The sequence below is a fragment of the Anopheles arabiensis genome, chromosome X (assembly GCF_016920715.1).
Source record: "Anopheles arabiensis isolate DONGOLA chromosome X, AaraD3, whole genome shotgun sequence".
Taxonomy (NCBI): domain Eukaryota; kingdom Metazoa; phylum Arthropoda; class Insecta; order Diptera; family Culicidae; genus Anopheles; species Anopheles arabiensis.
The window spans coordinates 14,461,658-14,483,897 of record NC_053519.1 but is presented as its reverse complement, the minus strand read 5'-3'; the positions used below and the strand labels follow the sequence as shown (position 1 = coordinate 14,483,897).

At 45.8% G+C, this 22,240-nt stretch overlaps 1 protein-coding gene across 1 annotated transcript; it reads left to right on the top strand.

The window, feature by feature from the left end:
• The first annotated feature begins 3,326 nt into the window (after positions 1 to 3,326).
• On the top strand, positions 3,327 to 21,759 carry LOC120906199 (progestin and adipoQ receptor family member 3). Its single transcript, XM_040317704.1, has 6 exons — positions 3,327 to 3,527; positions 4,881 to 5,183; positions 16,541 to 17,035; positions 17,120 to 17,308; positions 17,545 to 17,716; positions 18,649 to 21,759. Exons 2-6 carry the CDS (start codon positions 5,022 to 5,024, stop codon positions 18,735 to 18,737), a joined length of 1,107 nt encoding a protein of 368 aa, XP_040173638.1. The 5' UTR covers positions 3,327 to 3,527; positions 4,881 to 5,021; the 3' UTR covers positions 18,738 to 21,759.
• The last annotated feature ends 481 nt before the right edge of the window (positions 21,760 to 22,240 follow it).

The window sequence follows — 22,240 nt, the reverse complement described above, 5'->3', positions numbered from 1 at the left end:
CAGAAAGGAAACCCGAACATATTGCGCTTTACCGGTGTGTGCGGTTTATCGTTCTTCTGATGTTTTTTTTTGGATTGAAACAATTTTTGGTTGGGGTTGGTTTTGTTTTCTCATATCGTTTGAGCACCCCAAGGTTTGCTGGGGTCAGCCTTCCGTTTTGCATAGATGTGTGATTGATGGATGAGTTTGCTTTGCTGTTACAGGAAGTTATTGTAGCTTATTCGACTGCCTGCTGCTTTGCATACTGGTAGGCGTAACGGCTTCTGGGAGCTTAAATTCACACAGGAGCTGCTAACAGGTTCTGCCCTGGCAGCACCTATATCTAGCTTGCTACTTCTGCTTAGGTTTGAAGTACAAAAATAATGTTACTGTCTATTTTGCTTTATATTTTAGGTATACGTCGGCATTCGGATGCTGTAACTTCAGTTGGCGGTTGTTAGAGTTTGCCGTTCATTTCGGCAGGTGAGTTTATTCAGCGTTAGATCGTCATCTTCGTGAATATCATACAGAGGTGCGCTTTAATTAATAATTTCAGTAAGATTAACATGATACTTTCGTTAGATGCATATCACCTGTTATGAGACGAAGAGCAGAAGTACAGGGAAAGCAGAAGATATAGCAATAAATTCCAGCTATACACTTACTTAAGCTTATAATATCACACCTTGATGGAAGGTTCGTCGTCTAGTTTTCGGTCGGCTTTTTTAAATCACGAATTCTGCGTTAAAATACGGAAATATTGAACAATATCTAGTAGCAATGATTGATGAAACGAGAAAAAGCACTACTGGACTAATACTTCACCATCCCACTATATACGCTAAGCATTCAAGTACCGCTCAACGGCTTTCTAACATAATAATGGAATCAGTACCAGTATCAAAAAACATTGCCAAACAAATTGCTCTCTTGGCCATGCTCTACCATATGGCTTACTGTTCCCCTTGGTAAGGTCCGCATTTCTATACACGGACCGTGTTCACTCGGTCGCTCTCAATTTCTCTTGCTTTGCGCTCTCAGTATACACACATTCCCCATTCCGGTACGCTCATCTCATTCTACGTGGTTTACAGTGGTGAGCAGTGAAATAGCAAACGTTATTTTAACGTGAACTTGTCAGAGCACTGGAGATTAAATCAAATAAATTTATTTTTGCTACTATTTTAAATACTAGTGTGAATAAGGTGAATTTAAATGAAATAAACACGACGCAGATGTGGGGAGACTGGGAGGGGGGGGGGGGGGGATGTGAAACAAACACATATGAACCAAGCGATCAAGCTGATTAGCCTCCAAATACATTCCAATTCATGATTATAAAGCCAAAATCAAGAATTCCTAATGTTTTTAATCTATAAAAGGAAATGAACATGTTGAATCCGTGAATCACATATACAATCAAATACAATCAATTGTGTAATGGTTCTTTTCTTTCCAATGGCACGACCTACTCATGACAGACGAGTGAAGTTAGAAGGAGAAGGAGAGACGGATGCACCTTAAAAAGCCGTTGTACAAGAGCAAGAAAGGTGTGATTAGGCAGAGAGGAGGGGGAAGAAAGGATTGCTAGTGTTGAGAGAGTTTGCATTAAATACGGAGGACAACATTCCGTGACGAAGTATGCATTCTAACTTTTGAAACAGTCAGATTTCTCAACAGAAGAGGGGTGTAATCTAAATTTTGTTATTGGGTTTATGAGGCATTCGGGCTAAGTGAATTGCCTCTCCAAAAATAGCACAGTGACAGAAAAATAACACTTAATTTGCTATGAAGTCCCTTAAGTGTGACTATTCTGTTAGCGAAATACAACCAAAATTTATTGTGCACGGGATTCCCATTGCTAATGGTCATGTTGCTGTAGCGATGGATACGCTCCACTTGAGACTATTTTTGGGGTTGCCGTTGCGCGCTTTTTTCCCCAAGACAGCAACCTCTGCGCAGTTAGTTAACATTCCGCAACACAGATGGAGCTCTTGTCGTTTTATGGCGTATCGACGATTGATAAATCAAGATCGCTTCTATTATTTCGTTATTATGGCTAAAATGATGGTGCTGCGCCAATTGCATACCTTACGGCTTAATTTATTGCTAACCAACATCTTTGCTGAAACTTGTTGCCCTTTGCACACGAGTCGAGGGTTGAGTACGTAAGAAAACGGTAATAATGAAAGCTCCCGTGCTATTGAATCCGGGGTCCAGCGAACGTTAATAACGAATAGTACGATTTATTGGTCAGAATTTAGCATTAAAAAAAATGATATCTAAATGATAAACAAACACCATCATGATCAATCTTATTTTTGACGTTAATCCCCGCAAAGCTAATGCTGTTTAACGAAGCTATTAACTCATTGTAAGTTAATTTTAAACGCATTGTTTAAAACAAAGAACAACAATTTCGTTCAGCAGCTTTTGAAATTTGAAAATTCTATATATGAGGCTGCCTCTTCAAATCCTTTAAACAATTGGCAAAACATTCTTATTAGTTATTAAACACAAAAGATGTGCTGTACAACGTGTGAACTTGTGTGCGCAAAGAACCAACACAGTGCAAGCCAGTGCAAAGAGACTGCCCGGAGGGCAAAAATGGGAAAGCGGTTAATAGGGCCAATTATGTGACTCGAGTGTTTAAAAAAAAGTATCAAAAAATGCTCATTTTCTATTATGATCCGTGTAACAGAACTCGATTTGTCTCTGGTTTGATATATCTAAGTGAACGAAGGTCAATTGCATTACCTGACTCAAACGGAGACCGTTTTTTGTCCATCAGCTTTCCGTCAGGTTAAAGCTACGGAAATTGTTTTGTTTTACGGTTTAACTACTAATTACATATTTTTAAACCACACGAATTGCATGTAATTACATTCCGAAAGGATTTTTTTGTAACTATTTACTGGAAAAAGGGTGGGAATAACAAAATGCACAGATATTAGAGAATCATAATACTAGCGCTACTTTGCATGACATTGCCAAAAACATTTAAATAACAATAATACGCCACACGTAGAAATAATTATATAAATTGGTACGATACTTCCTGCGTTTCGCGTTGCAGTTTGTTTTGAATAACAATGCCATTTCAGAGCAATTTGGTAGCAATGTCTCAAGTCAACGAAAGAAGTCTCTAACAAGCTTGTATAATACCGATTTCGTTTCAGTTCGTGTAGCGCGGTTTTGTTTGACACTTTTCCGTTTGTATCAGATAGTCGACACTAATGTTTCCCAAAAACCGTTCTGTGTCTGTTGGCGCAGCAGTCACTGTATACCGCTTCTCGCGTAAAAGGAAGGGGTTGAGAGCGAGAGCGTCGTGTTTTCGGCGTATCGGTCCGCCGAAGGTGCCGGACCCGGGTCTCGGGCGCTTCACACACTGTACGTTGTGGCGTCGCGCGGTGCAGAACGGATCAGCAATCATCAGTGTGTGGGGAGGAGCTGTCGCTAGACACACGCACATACACGATCGTCGCCAGATCCAGGTGCCAGGTGCGAAATCCCACGACCGGTTTTTTTCTGTTTTACGCGCATCAAAGGTAAGTGTTGAAGCAACCGCAAGTGAGTGAGAACGGGACTAGAGGAAGGCTTTATAGAGAAATAAAAAATATGTACGCAGGGAAACAGAGTGTCAGTGGAAGCGGACAGCGTGGGTTGGAGGCCGGTCAGTGGAGAAAAGCGTACGAAACGCTTATTGACATCCAGTGGGGCAATGCGGATAAATGTTGCCGGTATAGAGAACGATTCGTGAGAGACTGAGCGAGAACTCTGACTGAAATTTCGGAGAGCCAATGCAGTGGGTCATCCTTCCAGCAGTGGGGAAATGCTGGTTGTTGGCATCCACGGCTGATGGGGACGTTTTTATGCGGAACGGATTCCCTTACCTGACCTCTTTCCCCCGGGAGTGTGTTTGTTATGGGGAACAAACTTTTTTGTGTGTGTTTTGTTTTCGTTACTGCAAGCCCTTCGTCTGAAGGGGTCACAAACGGCCACTACTATGTCGGCACCGAGAGACACCTTCCGAAGCGCGATCAGATTCCGATTAAGTCCCATTAAGCCAGTAGCTGACCGCTGATAAGATCAAAGCAAAACGTGCTGATCCAATCCGCGATAAGCGCGGGTCCGCCAGATAGTTGTGCTTATCGACAGCCACCGGGCCACATGTGTGTCTGTGTGTTGATGCTTTGGTCGAGATCGCGTGCACCACATGCATGTTTGCGGTGCAGTTTGCGAACTCGACGCTGGCAACGAGCATCATCAGCGCGTCATAATGCAACGTTTTTTGGCCCGCTCTCGTTCCCTCTCTCTCTCTCTATTTCTCTCTCCATAGGCCCACTGCGGATAGTTATGTTTACAAAAAAAAAGCACATATTTGCCGCGATAAACGTTTGCTGTTTCGATGTCGAAAAAGAATTTCTTTTTTTTTGTTGGCTTCTTTGTTTTGTTTGGTTTTGGGTGAAAGCACACCCACCTCACCAGAAGGGCACAATTAAAACGTGGCAGAAAAAGGGGAAAACCGGATGCCACTGTCGGACGAACTTTACGAACCGGTGGGGGAAGTGGTGGTTGCCAATTGTGAGGTTGTTTTGTATTTTTTTTTTTTTTGCACAAAACTGCCCTTTGAAAGCCCTCTGGGAGCTTTCTCTTCTGCAGAGGCGCACGGGGCTGTGGCTGCTGACCAACGGCAATCGAATTGGGGGGGGGGGGGGGGAGAAAACAAACAATAAGGCATCAATTTGCGCACGATAATGGAAACTCCTTCGCTGCACTTCACAAACCCGACCGGAGTCATTTGATTTCCTTTGCATTTGAAAGCTTTGCAAGCACCCGTCGCTTCAATGTCCTTAACGCTCTTACCTTAAAGTTTCCATCCTTGCGTCTTTCTTCCTCAGGTGTCCGCCAGCCCAAACAGAAACCCAGCGTCTCCCGTCAATCAAACTCCTCATCTCCGTAGCAGTCGCGCGGCGCACGTGTCTTCGTGTTCAACCACCTCGCTGGGTTTGACCAGAGCCTTGACCAGCCCGGGCCCGGCAATGAACGAGTGGAACGAACTGCTCAAGGCGGAACTGCTGCCCCCGTCCGGCAGCTTCCGGGCGGATGGGGATGCACCCGGCAGCATCAAGTGTGCCGGCCTGTTCCAGGGCAGCGCAGCAGCGCCGGGCGACTGCGGGCTCTATCACCGGCACCCGCAAAAGGTACGTTGGGGAGTGTGTGTGTGTGTGGGTGTGTGTTTTTGTTTGGCAGTTGGCCCAAGGCAACGCCACTGATTGAATTAGTGGCGTGGCGGTGAAGAGATGCTGTACTGCTGATGGACCCAATTGCAGCTCACGTTTCCCGAGTGACCTGAGAGCGCGTGTGGTTGGAGTAACACGGATGAGCCTGCCATTGGACATGGTTGTAATTCTGGAAGGAAATTGGAGGGGTTCATTCCCGTGGAGAGCGTACCCGGATGTACTAGGTTCATGATATCATGAGCACTGTTGAGCCTTGTTGTAGTAGATGTGTCCACTGCTTGTGCGTTTCACATCACTAGACGTAATATTTAGATTTCTTTTTCCGTCCTGGGACTTCCACCTGGATTCGGATGAATATTACAGCCTCATTCACTTTCTAGGACCACGTGTAACGACCAAGTCCATTTAGAATTTTTTCATACAGACGTCGTTTCATACCAAGTCCTCAATATGAACCTTTTCCCACCTATCAATCTCCACAAAAATCCTCCGCTATGATGCTATATCACTAGACGTAATATTTAGATTTCTTTTTCCGTCCTGGAACTTCCACCTAGCTTTGGATGAATATTACTTTCTATGACCACGTGTAACGGCCAAGTCCATTTAGAAATTTGTCATGCAGATGTCTGTTCATACAAAGTCCTCAATGACAATAACTTTTTCCCACCTATCAATCTCCACAGAAATCCTCCGCTATAATGGCAATCAATATCAGATCCGTATTACTAGCGAACATCTCAAGAAGAATGTTCCAATACTGACCAAATGCGCTAGAATGATATCCTCAATGTTTGAGATTTCCAATATTGTTTTTGTATTTGTACGAATTTTAATCACCTGCAGAAGAAGCTCAGGAATATTCGCCTGTGCCAACATCCCTGGGGAGCTTGGCATCAATAATGTGTAAAGGTCGTTGGATTTATATATCAAATACTTGTGGGTGCCAACTTCAAACACTTTTTTTTATGAAATGAAATTTAGTATCTAGAGAGAAGGCTGCTGAAGTAGTCAAGAATATCCAATGCCTCGCTCCCATTTCCATTCCTTCCAGCGAGAGAGGCTTGAATTTAAGCAATTAAAAAAGGGCTGTCGCCCGAGACACGGCGTGAACACACGTCAAACTTCTCACCATGCTTAATGCATGGCCGGGCGTACCACGAACCACCAGCGTGTACTGGCCAGATACAGCCCAAGACCTCGGCGCGACACGGCCAATCAAAGACACACGCTCTCGACCAGGGGCGCTAACGTTCGTCGCCTCCCTTTAACTAAACTGTCCATTGTTGAATAATTTACCGACCGATGTGCGCCGCTGGCTGATTGGCACCAATTGGTGCTGGCAAATCGGCCACACCCCCCCCCCTCCCCCCACTCGTGGCTTTGTACCAATTTCTTTCCGGGTTGCTAGAGACCCAAAGCCTGAAAACAAAGTAGTAGAATATTAGCAACAGAAACGGAACTCGTCGAAGTACTCAAACATCATCCCCATCATCCCAACAAATGTGCCGTCTCCTAGCACTGTGACCAGTCCCTCGGTACCTTCATCTGTCCCGTTTTGCGCGGTGAATGATGTTTGTGTGCTGTGAATTACGGAACTGATTGCACATGCACCGGCGGAGAAATCATTCGTTAAAATAGCAATACCGCCGCGGTTGCCCAGAGCCAGACGATCCTCGGCATGCGGTGCGCGGTTTCTCTCGTCGTCTCCTTGCGAAAGCTGGAAGCAAAACTTCACTTCCAACGCGTAACAACAAAAAGGCAAAACATAAAAATAAACGTGCAATTGCTCACGTGTTGCCACAAGTCAGCCACACCGCGGCCTAGCCAGAGGAAGTTGAATCCTCCGCCGCGTTCCAGTCAACTGTGTGTACACGCACGAGTTGTTTGTCGGTACGCGCCTTTGGGGGCATGGGGGGAGGGCAGGAACCAGGGAAACTAATTTCTCCCCATTTTCTTTCGGCCGGCGGTGCCGGCTGGAGTGTGTGGATGGCACGTGCACCGCAAACATTTCCATCTCGCTGCCGTTTAAGGCTACGCCACTTCTTGCGCACGTACCCTGCGGTTCGCTCAGATGGAGATATCGCTGAAAGACGCTCGGTACAATAGTTTCGGGCTAACCCAACCGGGGGTTGCCGCTCTCACGTGGCGTCTGTTTTGTGGAGTCAAGCCTGCCGTGAGTGTGGCGTTGCGATTTCTCAACCCGTTTAGCTGAACAATTTTGCTGCTGTCTTGATTGAGCTTGATTGTAGTGGGATTTTATTGGCTGCCCAAACGCGAGCTTAATAACCTGCGGTTAGATGTTTAGTATTGACAGGTGCTTCCGGCATTAGCCGCATGAACTTGGCTTAGCACACAAAGCACAATACACTACGCCCCGTATGTTCAGATCTTCCAAGATCAATTGTTGAAATCGAGGCAGTTACATACAATTGCGGTTCATTAGTACTCCAAGATCTTCCCGGTTTGGCATGCAGGCATGCAACGGAAATTGATTTTCGAAGCTCAGTATCGAAGCGCCGTTAAGTCTGCACTTTTTGCATATTTGTTGCGATCTCGCCTCGGAATGGCAATGCGGTTCGCTTCTCCATGATGACGCTGCACCTTTGGCAAACGGCTTCTGTAGTTTTAATTTTCATTTCAACCCATTGGCAGTGTCGAACACAAGAACACACTAAAAAAGAACTGTGCCGGAAGGTTAGGATGCAAGGGTTAATTTTATGCTAATGAATTAAATAACAATTGAAATAGCACTCACCAGCCGGCGCTTCTTTTGCCACACCCTCGAGGGTGTGCTTGGAAAGTATTTTATACGACTGCGTCCAATTCTTTCCAGCAACGCGTAACATCGAGTCGAGAGTTTTGCAGCTTTGCAGTAGTGCCGTAAAATAATTGGAACGCTTCGGACGGTTTGCTTCTGTGTTTTGGGTTTACCGATGGGCGATGTTATGGGTTGAAGGCAGTTCTGAAGTCACCAATTCTGTCGAAACATTTGTTCCGCATTGTTGGATGGGTTTTCCTGGGTCGCACATAGAGAGAGGGAGAGCTAATGTAGCAAATTTTGTGTGCTACATTTGGCGTTACCAGCCGCCTGGTTTGAATTTTGTTGGGAGGGCGAGCGGAAAGAGTATGTTTACTGTTTGAGGTTATCGCACGCAAATCGGGGACATCGGGAAGTGCAACTAGTGCATAAATGTTGGCTTCGCAAACCAGTCGCGTTGGTTGTATTGCCGCAAAGCTGTCTATATTTGAGACTACATTTGAGGGGGACTTCATAGCTTCCAGACATGGCAAGAAGCGTTAAAACTGAAGTCATTTCAATTGATGTAATTAGTAGGCTTTGAATTCCTGCTAAATACGAGGTCATCATTGGATCATGTCTTATAAAGCTAGATCTTACGAGGTTTTGAGGTATCCATGAATGAAATGACTTTCTGGTAGTTCGTTACTCTAGGGAGTGGAAAGTATCAGCATAGACTCAGGTGTTATCAGATATCACGACCTTGGCAACATCTCTGTAATACCTGTATGGTTAACAAACTCATCTGCCCTTTTAGCTCATTTGAAATGATCCCAAAATCCGGGACTTGACGGTTCGCTTTGGCATCGAAACCAATAACAAAAATAAGTAAGTGGGTCACACACTGCCATGGTTGGTTTTCCTCATCCTTATCCATTCCTGTTTTCTGGTGCGATCGTGATCGTGACCATTTGGTGACGGTTATAAGAGAGAAAAAAAAAATAAGAAAGAAACCGGTATATATGGGGGTACTACATCCACTCTGGCAGCATCATTCAGCGCTGAATGGGGTCACCTCTCTGTGTTTTGCGCCCGTTGGGCCCGTCGGCTCGGGTTGCATAATTATATGGGGGATTATGAAACGGACGGACTATGGGACGCAGTTTTTGGATGTTTTTCAACCGCGCAACCCAGCTAGTTAGTTAGTGCGTCGATGCTAGGTCGATGCTGCCGACTGCTGATGCCGAAGCAAGGCGGACCAACATTTTGGAGGATAAGATAGGTCCAGGATACAGACCTAGATAGATCCAGCAGACAAATCCATCAATGCTATGTTTGAAGGTAGTACAAGAGTTTATAGTAGTTTCTAGTAGTTAATTTCATTCCCGAGCTGGGATGCGAGCACGTGCCTGCTCTTCTGACTGACTCTACGTGTCTCTCTATACAGAAACAATACAAAAAAGGTCCAAATGACTCAAAGTATATCGGTACCGAAGTACATCGTGATCGCATCCACCTTCAAGGTCGAATTGGTCGCAAAGGACCAGGTTACGTGATTCACTGGGGTGGCACGAGATATTACACACAAGCGCGCACACAGCCATAGGAAGGTTTATCCTACCGTGTTAAACCATTTTCTCAATCAATTGAGCAGCGAAATGGCGGAAACGCCGAAATCATTGATCAACGATCCGCAACCATGCGCGTGCGGGCTCCGCCACACACACACACACAGACGCTGCAGTAACAGTGCGTGCAAATGCCCTCTGTGTCCCAATCGCGCAAAACAAGGATGGCCGCAAAGCCTTCCGTCTGTCGGTGTGTGGCATTCGAGCTGCCGTTTGCATTGTTTGCCGAAAGTATTGGTTGTACATTGTGTGTCTGACGAAAGGATACAATTTCCGCTCGCGACTGTGAAGCAACGTGACCCATTTCACTTCTGTCACTTCGGTTCTTTATAGAGGTTTTTTACTTTAATAAAAGCACTCTTTAAAGGTCTGCTAAGCCACCGAACAATAAGCTGTCGCTGGTCGATTAACTCGCAATCTAGCGTGATGACACAATGCCGAACAGGTGATTAACCTCTGTTTCATCTCGCCCGCTTCAGTGTGTGGGTAAGCCACAGGTGGCCCGATTTGGTATCTGATTTACTACCCAAACACACCGCACAGCAAAACCCAGAGCGTCCTATGAATGATCGGCTCCAATACAAGCGAGAGGAAGAGAAAGAGAGGGAAAATCAGAAAGAGGGAGAGAAAGAGAGAGAGAGAAAGAGAGGGAAAAATGTTGCCTTTTGTCGTTTCTTCGTTCGCCAAAACTGATTGCTTGGCGAATTTTGATGTTTTAAAAATGTATTTGTGTCAGTCAGGTGGTGTGTGAGATAACAGCGCGTAGAAATCAGGTTAGAGACAGGTAAGGAAGAAGGGACACGCGTTCGGTGGGTCGAACGAGCCCCCAAAATGCGCCGCCTGCAGCATGTTTTGAGTTTTACGCAATCGCGGCAGTAGTGTGGAGCAAGATAAACAATAACCTACAGCCGCGATGTAAGTAAGGCAAGATTTTGCACGGTTAGCTTCTCTCCAACGCCCAACACCAACAGACAAGCACTCTGCGCACTTTGCTGTAAAGGGGTGCGAAGCCAGATGGACTCCCTGGAATGTCGACATGCGCGCATGATTGAATCAGTTTTGAATGCTCATCACTTAGCTGTGAATTTTGCATAAGAAGTTCTTAGTTCTTTACGTCAGAAGCAACAATTTACAGGTCTAGTACATCGTTGATCTTGATCCGTTGCGTTGTAAAGCGATAAGTGATACAATACAATTTGTTTCATTTTTTCCTAAGGTTTAATACTGAAGGCGTAATACTTACAAACTATAGAAACAATTAACGCTATAGAAAGCAAATTAAATGCAATATAAATAATTAACAAACAGCTTAGTGGATATTGGCCGAGTAGGGCTAGCCAAATGACATCCAGTGCCAGTCTTTAGTCTATAGTGCCGGTGAGAAGCGCATACATACAGGTGCATTGGGCATTATTCGTGCGATTTCGGTTTGTTCGCAATAAAAAGAGAGAGCTTCCAATTTACTTGTAAATGTAATCTATTTTACAATGCCATTTAAAAATTACGACCTTTACATTGATTATACACTATGTCTGTTGTTATGATAGCACAAGCATTTTGTCGTGTATAGAAAATGGAACTTAGAAATTCGAGATTTTACAGCATAAAATAATCGATCTATCATCGGGCAGACGGTTATTCATGTACGGAAAATGGAAATCTTCAAGCATGTCCATTTTGCCCCATGCACCGCGCCTGCTAACCCTTAGCATACGATCTCTTTTCTCTTCTGGCACTCGGCAATCACTTGGATCTGGCGAAGATCATTGCAAAGGCTTTTCTGCCAACAGGGGGTGGTCGACCGTGTAGTGAAACGAAGTCTCTGGGCTACAAAAAGAAGAAAATTACCGAGCTATGACGACATCTCGCATCGGCGGCATCTTGCAGTTCAGCTTCACCACAAGTCTGCCCAATCCCTTCCCCCGTTGGTGTGGCCTCTTAATGGGAATGCAAAGCAAGAAAGAAAAACACTCCAACACAGAGAGACGTACACACACTAACCACACAAAGAAAATGATTTGCTCACCGCAGCTGAATATCAATTTCCACACACACACACACACACACACAGACACACATACTGTAGAAACATAAATGGCTATGGTTGGAGATTTTTGCAATTAGCGCCGGTGGAAATTGTGGGCCACACACAACACAATCGTGCACCACCACCTTGGTGGCAGTGGCAGCAAAAAGAATGGTTGAAGCTGTTGGATGCGATGCAATGCCATATGGAAGTGTGAAGCTGGGACTAATGTAGGAGGGGATGACTAAGCACAGCACACAATCTAATAGGCCTGCCTGGGTCTAAGAGACCTGCCCGCACTTAGCGCACATTGTGAAGTGCAGCAGTTTTATTGTGCATGCTTTTTTTTACTTCTACCATTTTGTATAAGTTTTTGTGCGCGCGATTCTTCGGGCTGCTTCCTTCTTTGCAAAGTGTGGCGCACTGGCTGGCAATTCTCTGACGTATAAGACGTCGAAAGAGACCCACAAGGTCTAAAGCCTCTATAAATCCTACAATAACAACAACTCTGACGTATGAAGAAGCTTCCCTTCTCCAACATCATCGAGTCGGGACCGGTTACTGGCACGTCTGACGTCAAGAAAGCTGGTAGCGTTGGTTAATGATGGAGCCGTGGAGAATGCAAACCAGAACGAGGAACCGGATAAGCCATTATTAGCAGATCAGAAGCGAAGGCACGATGCTTTGTTGTTGACGTCTTGTTATGTTACTGGTTTGATGTTTGTACAGTTTGGAGAGGTTCTGGGAGTTCTTAAAGTCTCAGTGGTATGCTGCTTTGTGATATGGTTTCTCAAAACGAGGCTTATTGTGTTCTTGTCAATTCCTTTAGTCTTCAAACAGTCCCTACATCAGAACATTATCAGGCTCTAAAAACTGATGTGCTATGGATAAAGATGTCTAGAGTAGATGATATTCTAGGTGCAGGATATTGAGATCTTAGCATCTGAGGTACATTCTGATCCGTTCCTATAAATTTGTGGCTCCCAAACAATCACATAAAAAAACGCTTATATAACAATTGGAGATGAACTTTCCTTGAGCAACAGCTTCCACTGCTGGTGTGTGCAAAAAGCGCAAAAAAGTAGGACATCATGCCCCACCCAAAACATCGCGCAAACGGTGATGATCCTGCAATCACACATCACAGCTTGCTGCACCGTGTTTCACACACCCATGCTGATCGCACCGAGTTTGGCCGGAGCATTTTTGGGGGTACACTCGCCTGGCCTTCACCTGGTTTTGGGAAAGCGGGCCCGCTCGTTTCCGCGTCATCGACGGAGTAGACATCAACCGCAACCTCTCCCTCACACTCTCTTTCTCTCTATCTCCAATTCGTACGGCGGGCAAAGGCCTGTCGAAAGTGAACACGGTCTGACCTTGCCACGATCGACGCCGCCGCCGCCGCCGCCTTTCTTCGCGGCGTTAGGGCGTCTACGCGGCACAGTGTCGTAACCGGGTGGGGTGTGTATGTGATACGCAATCAATGCCCCGGCACGATACTGCGGAGGAGTTTGGAGGGGAGCGATTTGATGTTTTTGTATCACATTAACCTCCGGCCATCTTTTACGACCAAAGTGTGCAATGGCGTGCTTTGCTTGGCCGCTGTAGATGCATCTTGGACGTTTTTTTTAGCGGTTCGTTTTGACTCTGGTCGTCATTCTGCGACTTGTTGGAGATTGTGTGGATACGAAGACAACAAAGCCTTCCTTATTATAAGGAATTTATCAAATTATGGCTTTACTCAACTGTTTCTTTTGAAGCTTCTTAAAGCCCGTTTACTTTTGAATATTAACGAACGATGGAGTAAAGCAAACAAACATACAGAAATGCTCCAATATTGCATCCAAAATAAACCAATAGCAAAGGGAAACAAAATCAAACCAACTCTCCAAGAGACTCCCCACCCTCTCACTTCCCACACAACCTAATTTCTCAACATTGCCGCGGAAAGTGCGTCTTGTTTTTCTAGCTACTTTCCGCAAAAACGAAGAAAAGGAACCACGCAACATTCAAAACAAAACTGTCTGCTATGTACAAATGCGAATACGAAACCCAAAAAAAAAAACAAAACCCGATCGAGGACCGAAGCATGACCGTCAAACCCCCACCCAACCCTCTGGCGGTTTGATGGTGGTGGTTATGGTGGTTGTGGCGCGCATTACTTCTTGTACTATCCCTTCCCTATTTTTTCCAAACCCTCCACATGCTTGCGTTCGTTTTTGCACACACTCTTTCCCCCACCGCCCGTATGCTGGTTCAAGTGTTGTGGTCGACACGATCGCGACCCCACGAACGAACGTGGTACAGTCGAATTTTCGTCACCGTAGCTCCCGGGGGCTCATTTACCGTTTGCGAGTCGGTCAAGTCAACCGTCGTCGCCGCCGCCGCGCGCACGTTTATCATACTTCGGGCTCGGGGCTTGCCTGGTTGCGTATAGTTGGTGGCTTAGTGTTGCACCGCGCTCGTGCCAACAGAAGCTGTGTGCTGCCAGTGAGCTGCAGAAGAATTCCTGTGCTTTTGCGTTTTGGGTGACAATCGCAAGTTCCGTGGTTCGTTCGTACGTACATGTGTGGTGTTTAAGCTGCGAGAAAGAGTTTGTTTGCAACAGCACGACACGATGACGGAGAAGTTCTTCCGTGTAAGTTTGAAGTTATTGTGTTCCTTCGCATCTCTTCCAAAGTCCTGAAGAAAGCAGAAGTGTCTTTGTGACAGTTTTTAGCACAGCAAAAGCTATATCCCAGAAACATATCTGTCTGTGCCTTCAATCATCCCCAATTCCACCATCAAAACAGTGATCGTTACCGAAAGCAAACCGGATTGCAACAAAGTAAAAGGTCTAATGGGAAGATTGCTTCACATGCACGTGTGCTCACTTAACGGGCTTTCCGATCAGAGTCGCGCTAGACCAGATGTCTTCCCGTGCCTGAAATTTGTTTCGACACGTGATTACGACGACGATCGACGACTGGCGGGAATATTGCCCAGTGGCAAACGGGATGGCGTAACCTGGCTGCGCATGGAGTGATTCGTAGGGCAGAGAAGGGAGTCATGTATGATGTCGTGTCCTCTCAGTGCCTTATACCCCTTTGCTGGGAGATGTTTTTGGAGCATTATTGTCTGGCGTGTTTTTGGAGGAAGAATATCCTACTCGTGGACAGAGAGGTGCTCCAAGGTGTTGAGGGATGGTATATGATGTTTGGATGGTATAATAAGTTGGCATGAGACTTTTCTGAAGCTCTGCAATTATTAGCGAGAAGAGAGCAATCTATACACAGGGTACTGATAAAATTTCTGGGACTTTATGGTATCAAGTCGTACCCTTACTTTGCAGATAGACATTTCAAAAAAAGACTCAATCTAAATCTACTAAAGGTGCAAACGCCATATACAATAGAGTGCGAGGTGTTTGTCACACAGAAACTCACGTGCAAATTTTGCTATTTTCTAACGCTACGCAGAACTGTGAGGCAGACGCTAATGGAAAACACCTGCACCTGCTTCCGTAAGCAAAAGGTACACAGGTGACACGGAAGAAGGCCGCAGAGCATGTACCAGCATGTAAAGGGGACGCCGTTCGCTTCAGGTGCTAAAGTGCTCGCGAATGGGGCGTTACGCTTGCGTCAGAGAAAGGAAAACACCCAACCAGCGCGGTGTGAGAAGCCGGAATTGAATATCAATCATACCTTTCCGATTCTGACGCGTCTCCAAGTGCAATGACACGGTGAACTCGCCGGTGTATTATTTATTAACAACCTGTACAACAACCTCGCAGTGGTTTTCCAGGCATCATTCATGTTAGCGTCTGTTTTCGAAAGAATCGATAATCAACCCAGCGGCGTTAGTAATTAAAGTTAAATACCAGCAGTGATGAGAGGAATATCCTATTGAAGCCATCAGGCGCAGCTGTAGGCGATTAGGTTAGCTAGATTCTATTGATCTAACTGCTGCCAAACGTACTTGAAGGCTTATCAACTGCATGTCTATGTGATACTTACTATCGAAAAGAACTCACGAATTCTTGTTGAAGCTAATCTGAGCTTTGTAGAGACTGTTCCAGGCGTTTGAAGCCGGACGGACGAGTAAGAACGCCTCATTCTGTTTGGCTAGAAATTTCAAAATACATTTAAAAAATACTGGAATACGTGATTATCTTCAACGCACATTGAGATTTATGATTCCTCTAGATCAGTGGTTCCCAAACTTGTTTCAGTCAGCGCCCACTTTTCAGGCATTATTGCTAGCGCCCATGCATCGGGTATCGGGAGATATTTTATATACTCTCAATGTTCAATAGCGAAAGACCTTCTCTGGGTTTACTTTCTCTCATACTTGTGGCATTGAAATAACCAAAGAAAAAACACACAACACACTCGTTGGATGTGTTCTCCACCAGGACTTCCACGCATGTTAAGTGACCCACGGCATAGCAAATATCCCATAATTACCCAATGAGGCTTAAAGCTGGGCTAAATAGAGTCTATTTCAGCAATTTCATAAGGTTGAAGCGTGATTGTTATTTTCTTTGGCATACGTAAAAAAGGGGAACAGTTATGTACCTTCCTATTTCATAAGGATTTATGAAACCAGCAGTTTTTGTGCTAGGTGAGGATGAAGACAATAGTTGAAGATAAATAATTCGATGAAGTTAAGGGATCCGTAGTTATAAAACGTCACTAGCTAGCAATACGAACATTCAGACCACTGCTATAGATCCTATGTTCAGAACATTGAACTGAGTTATTGTAAAACGTGTGCAAATAGGAGTACGTCAGGCTATTACTTCGGAAAAGGCGTTAAATTTGTCAATGTCAATCAACCATTAGCTTCATGACGCATTTAGGAACTACTCAAATTAACCACTGGATGGGATCGATTTGGAAATTCTAGGCACTAACACTCTCCATCCTTTTCCATCACTAACCAGGGCATCGCCAACCCGCCCGTCCTGGAGGATGCGACCGAGAAGCACGGTTCCTCGTCCGCTCTAGCACCGACCAGCTGGCGCGAGAAGGTGGTCGCGTACGACGAAGCGCCGGAACATCTCCGGTTCAATCCGTTCATACGCACCGGCTACCGGACGTACCTGTCCGCGCGCCTCTGCCTCGAGAGCATGTTCTGGTGGACGAACGAGACGGTCAACATCTGGAGCCACATACTCGGCCTGTGCGTGTTTCTCATCCTTGCCTACTACGATACCGCAATGCTGCAGATACAGGCCAGCACGACCGACAAGGTGATCGTGGGCATGCTGCTGCTCAGCTTTCAGCTCTGCATGATCTTCTCCTCGATCTACCACACGTTCTCGTGCCACTCGGCCGACAGCTACGATCGGTTGCTCGCGTTCGACCTGTTCGGCATCGCCCTGTCGCTGCTGGCGATCTTCATGAGCGGCATCTACTACGCCTTCTGGTGCAATCAGGTACGTACGATTTGCGCGTGACGGTGGTGCCCTTCTGAATTTGCTGTTTGACAATCACCTTGCGTTCTTTCTTTTTTTTTGCAGCCCCTGCGCGACTTTTACATGATCACGATCGGGGTCATCTTTACCGCGGCCATGGCCCTGCAGATACCGCAGCTGAACGTCCACTCGAACGTGAAAATGCTGGCGTTCGTCGCCTGGGCCGCGTACGGTGTCGTACCGACGCTCCACTGGTACTTCGTGATGGGCGGCACCGAGAGCACGATGGTGAAGGTGGGCTATACGCGCGATTAATATTCAGAGCGGCTTGCGTCCCGATTCGAACATGTGCATGCGTAAAATGTAGGGCACAGGCATGCCAGTGGCAGCGGCCTGTGCACATGGCCACGCCTTGTCTGCGCACTGTCAATGTCAAAGGCAATTCATTGCGGCAGGACAAACGCCTAACGTTATGCAATCGTTGCTCATACTGCCGCTTAACAACCGCTTTTCGTACGTTCGCTTTTCAGATCTTCATACCGCGCGTGGCCGTGATGTACGCGCTGTCCGGGTTTGCCTTTCTGATCTACGTGGCCAAAATTCCCGAACGCTGGTGCATCGGTTGGTTCGACTGCATTGGCCACTCGCACAATCTGTGGCATTTAATCGTGCTGGCGGCACTGTGCTACTGGCACAACAGCGGTAAGTGTTTCCCCTTCTTTCTGGTTCGCTTGCCGTTTTTTTTCGAGCATTTTGCCAGGATGTGTGCGTGTGTGTGTGTGTGTGTGTTTCCTTGAGCTTATCAAAATAACCCATAACAGGACTAATGGTGTTAGTAGTTAGTTTGCCCATGTTCATTATTTGTTTGAATTTAAGATATTTTGTTTGTTGCGTTTGTTCTTTAATTTACTGTAACTTCAAACAGTTTTGCTTTCATGTTAAATATTTCGTGCAATGTGTTTTATTTTAGCTCTTTACTTGCGTCATTATACAGGGATTTGCAAGGGATATCATAGTTGTGGGACACTTCCTTGACACTATCTTATAGGAAGTGAACTTCATATGATGAAAATTGGACTCTATAGCACCCTTTTTTGGGCAGGCTGCTTGGAAATTCCTATCGGATTTATCCAACAAGGGTTCTACAAAGTCCAATTCTTATTATATTAAGCTCATTTCACGTAAGAAGGAGTCAATAAAGTGTCCCACACCTATGAGAACACCTGGAAAACCCTGTAAGTCATCTGCATTCTAACCGTTTGTGCTTCATTTACGCATCATCAGATACTAAAACGATTCATCATAGTGTATTAAGTTAACTTTTTGCAATTTAATTTGCTTTACGAGTGTTGTGCAAAACGGTCCCCTTTAAAGCCCCACTCTTTGATCTTTGGTGAATAGTCGGGTCCTTTACTCGCCCTGGCGCTTTTGTCTACTCCCAAAAAACCCCAAACCTTTCGCTTCTGTGTTCTACTGTTCGAGTATGCCGTAGCCCACCTTTCCCCCACTGTCCGTTAGATGTCGCTCCTGGTCTTAGTAGTCGTTGGTCGTCAGCAAACGAAAAAAAAAACACCAAAAACAAACAAAACAGAAAACGTTTTCCCTCCAATCACCCATACACCCATCTTCAACAGGTCTTGATTTTGCTAACTTCCTCATCGAGAACGGTTGCGTTAAAGATAGGGCGAAATGTTACGCGCTGACCGTTGCCGGTGACCACTGAACCCGGGGGCGTTTGGCCAGCAGCACAAACACCCACGCCCATTGGTGCGTTGAATCGGACGGATTCAGTGCGTCGGTGTACACAAGGGCGCGCACTACCGCTACCGATGAGCGGAACGGTGTCCATCCTGTCGGATCCTTATTTTACACCACTAAAAAAAAAAACAAACCGAACCAACCAACACCCCCTTTACCTAGAAATATCCCTAAAACCCCCGCCCCATTCCAAACAGTCAAAATTGATCTCCAAATTTCGGCGTGAGAAGTTTTACGATTGCCCATTGGCACGGTCGTCCGGATTGGTTTTGCTAGTAGACTTGTTTTCCGCTGTTCCCAGTAGCTTGACGTTTGATTCTGAAATTAGTGTAGTGGAAGACGATTTCCACTTTAAACCTTAGCTAATCGAATGCTATGATCGACTGTGGTTGGGTTTGGTCGCAAAGATTTTAATGTGTTTTTGGTTAAATATGTTTAAATTTTATGAAAAAGATAATTAAATTATTCTTGTTAGTGTATACCACATAATGTGCGTTTACATAAAGTGGTTAGGGTTATCGAGCTCTTAATGTCTTAATTATGACTTCCGAGGGTTTTTTCTTTTCCAAGATATTGCCAAGACTACGGTTTCCAGGCTAAGATATTACGTTACCGAGAAATATCTGTTCTCGCTTTGAAACTTTTATCCGACAAGTGACGTTGAGTAACTCCCTGTATGAACTTCAGCATGCTCTCTAACTTGCCTTGTTTGCCGCTCCAAATAAAGCTTTTCTTTTTGCTCCATAATATATTGTTTGTCATGCCGTGCTGTGCCGTTTTTTTTAATTAAATAGATCTACTCACACTGTGACAGTGAAGGATGCCATCAGCTCATTTTAATGCGAATTCATTCAGGCACGCAAAAGCTCTCGTTACGCGACATTCATCTTCCTTTAGCTAAAAAACGCGTTAACACCTAAACCCACTGCATCAGCCAATCACTCGTGTACATTACTCACACCAGAATGCGTGAGCTGACCATCATTTTACCCCGGTGAAATTTACTAACCTTACAAAAAAAAAAAAAACTCGCGTATATGTATAGCGCCATCTAACGAGAAATTTTAACGGAACAGCGGATTTCGGGGGATTTTGATGTGGATGAAGAGCTTTGCAAAACACGTATCTTAACCCACAGCTCCATCTTTATTATCCCTTCCTCTGTCATCCGTCCTCCTCTTACTCTTCTCCCCCCCCCCTTCCTGGAGCTCTTAACACCAAACACCAACTCCCCCCCGTACGCTCAACACTTCCTTTAAGTATTTTGTTAAATAAATCGTTTACGACTACAACACCGTCCATTTTTTCTTCTTCTTCTTCTGTTGTTTCCTTTACCATTTCATTCCGCCGCTCTCGAACACCTCCGGTTTCTTTCACCAACAAACATAAAAAAAAAAATGAAACCCACAAACACTCTCGCCCACACACTCACACACCGATTCCTCTTCCTCCTGTCCAACCTGCCCGACCTGCAATGTGCACCCGACCCGTGATCACCGGCAACCGGCAACCGACCCCACCATATCCTGTTTCCCGCGCCCCAGGCATGAAGTACGTCGAGTTCCGGATGACACACGGATGCTCGGCCGGCGTCCAGTACGCGTAGTTCGCCGGTTCGCCCGGGGTTGCCCCCTCCCCGAAACCCAACAATGCGCCTTGATGCGTTTCGCGGACCGCGAGAGCGTATCGAAGGTGCACAGATTAGTCGGAAAATGGTGCTGTTTTTAGTGGAACAAAATGGAAATGTTTAGATGTTCAGGTCATTTTTTTTGTGTGTGTGTGCCAGACAGTGCGGCGGGTAGTGGTAGACCCTGGCGGAGGCTACCCGAACTAGGCTGCTCTAGAGGATGCTCTAGCGAGTGCTCAGGTTCTAGTGCACCGGTCCAGCAAACGCGCCGGGGTGCTACCATTTTTCCGCGCACTATCGGGTCACTCCATCATAACACTTGACAAGGTCTGCCGGTAGCTCCAGCGACTCCAGTCTGCTTACCTTCGGAGTGACTTCTCGGCGGGGCTTCGATGGTGGCACTGGAAACCAGTTCTACATACCCGAAGTACCGCTGGCAGGATAAAAGAGAGCGTTATGACGGCTTTCATCCAAAGGTTTAACACGCGACATGGAAACGCATCTCCGGCTGGATGTTATTATTAGTAAGCGCCTTTCTCTTATTGCGATTCAGCTGTGGAAATACGTTTTTGTTTGTTTTATGCATAGGTCTAGGTCTGTAAATTCTGCGTTTGATCGAAAAGCATCCAATAAGAAGGGTCAAGAAGGGTTCGTCAACAAACGCACACGAGAAGAGACTGAGAAGAGGACAATAAAATGAGAAGAGAGAAAGAGAGAGAGAGAGAGAGAGAGAAAGAGAGAGTTGTAGAGGGAAGGGCTGCTTGCCTTTCTACGAAAGGCCGTTTCCTTAGAACGTCAAAATCGTAACTGTCATGTCAGGAACCGACCAACGTAGGCATAGATGATGGATGTACAAAGAATAACAAAAGCAAGGTAAAAAGAACGCTAAAGCTCGTGATATAAACGCAGTAATATACGTAAACCAAACTTACGAATCTAGCGCCCTGAGAATGAGACAGAGAGTGGCAAAATCTTTTCCACGAAACGGGGTTACGTAGCAGGGTAGAGTTAGCTGTAAATTGTACTATCGTAGTAGGTTAGCATTTAAGATTCTCTAGAAGCACAAGAGGAGAAGCCGCTTTCGCTTCGGGACTTACCAGACGCGCACACGGACGCCAAAGTCAGTCAGACTTTTCAGGTTTGCTCAATTATCTTAGTGACGATGCTCAAGATGGGGCGCGGTAGCGAGTGGTTGACTTGGGCAAGCTGTCATTGGTACATGAGGCTCTAAGAAGACTTTAGATTGGAAATAGGAATGGTACACGTTGACAGATTGAGCCCATCTTTTAACTCCACATGTACGCAAAGCTGCGAAAGAAAGCTAAGAGTAATAATAAGTTGTAAAAATGTTGATTTGAAATTTGCTGATCTGTGCACTTTTGTACTTCCACGAAAATCCGAAAGCGTATAACAGCTCTGTGGCGGTAATTAGGCGAAGGTGGTCCACCAATTTCTACTATTGTTTCAGCGCATCTATCCACGGTATCACCGTAGCTGTGCGGAAAGTTCTGGCCCTTCCAATCCGGTCACTCGTTCGGCCCTGTCCAGTAAACCGATCAAAGCAGCAAACCATAGCGCAAACGTATCCACTTACCGCGGTATTAAATCCTCCCTGTTCCCAGTAAAACGAACCCGCCATTGGCACACACAGGTTGCCTGCATGCCCCATATTAACCCGGCGACCAATTGTGCTGCCATATCTAAGCCCAGGTGTGTTAACGTTCCGAGAACGGCTAGGTCCAGTACCGGCAGTTACCAACCGTGCAAACCAGTGCCGCAGATAATTGGAGCCCGGAACCATAACCTCCACTGTGCAGGGCCGGCCCTCCAGGGGTGGTAAT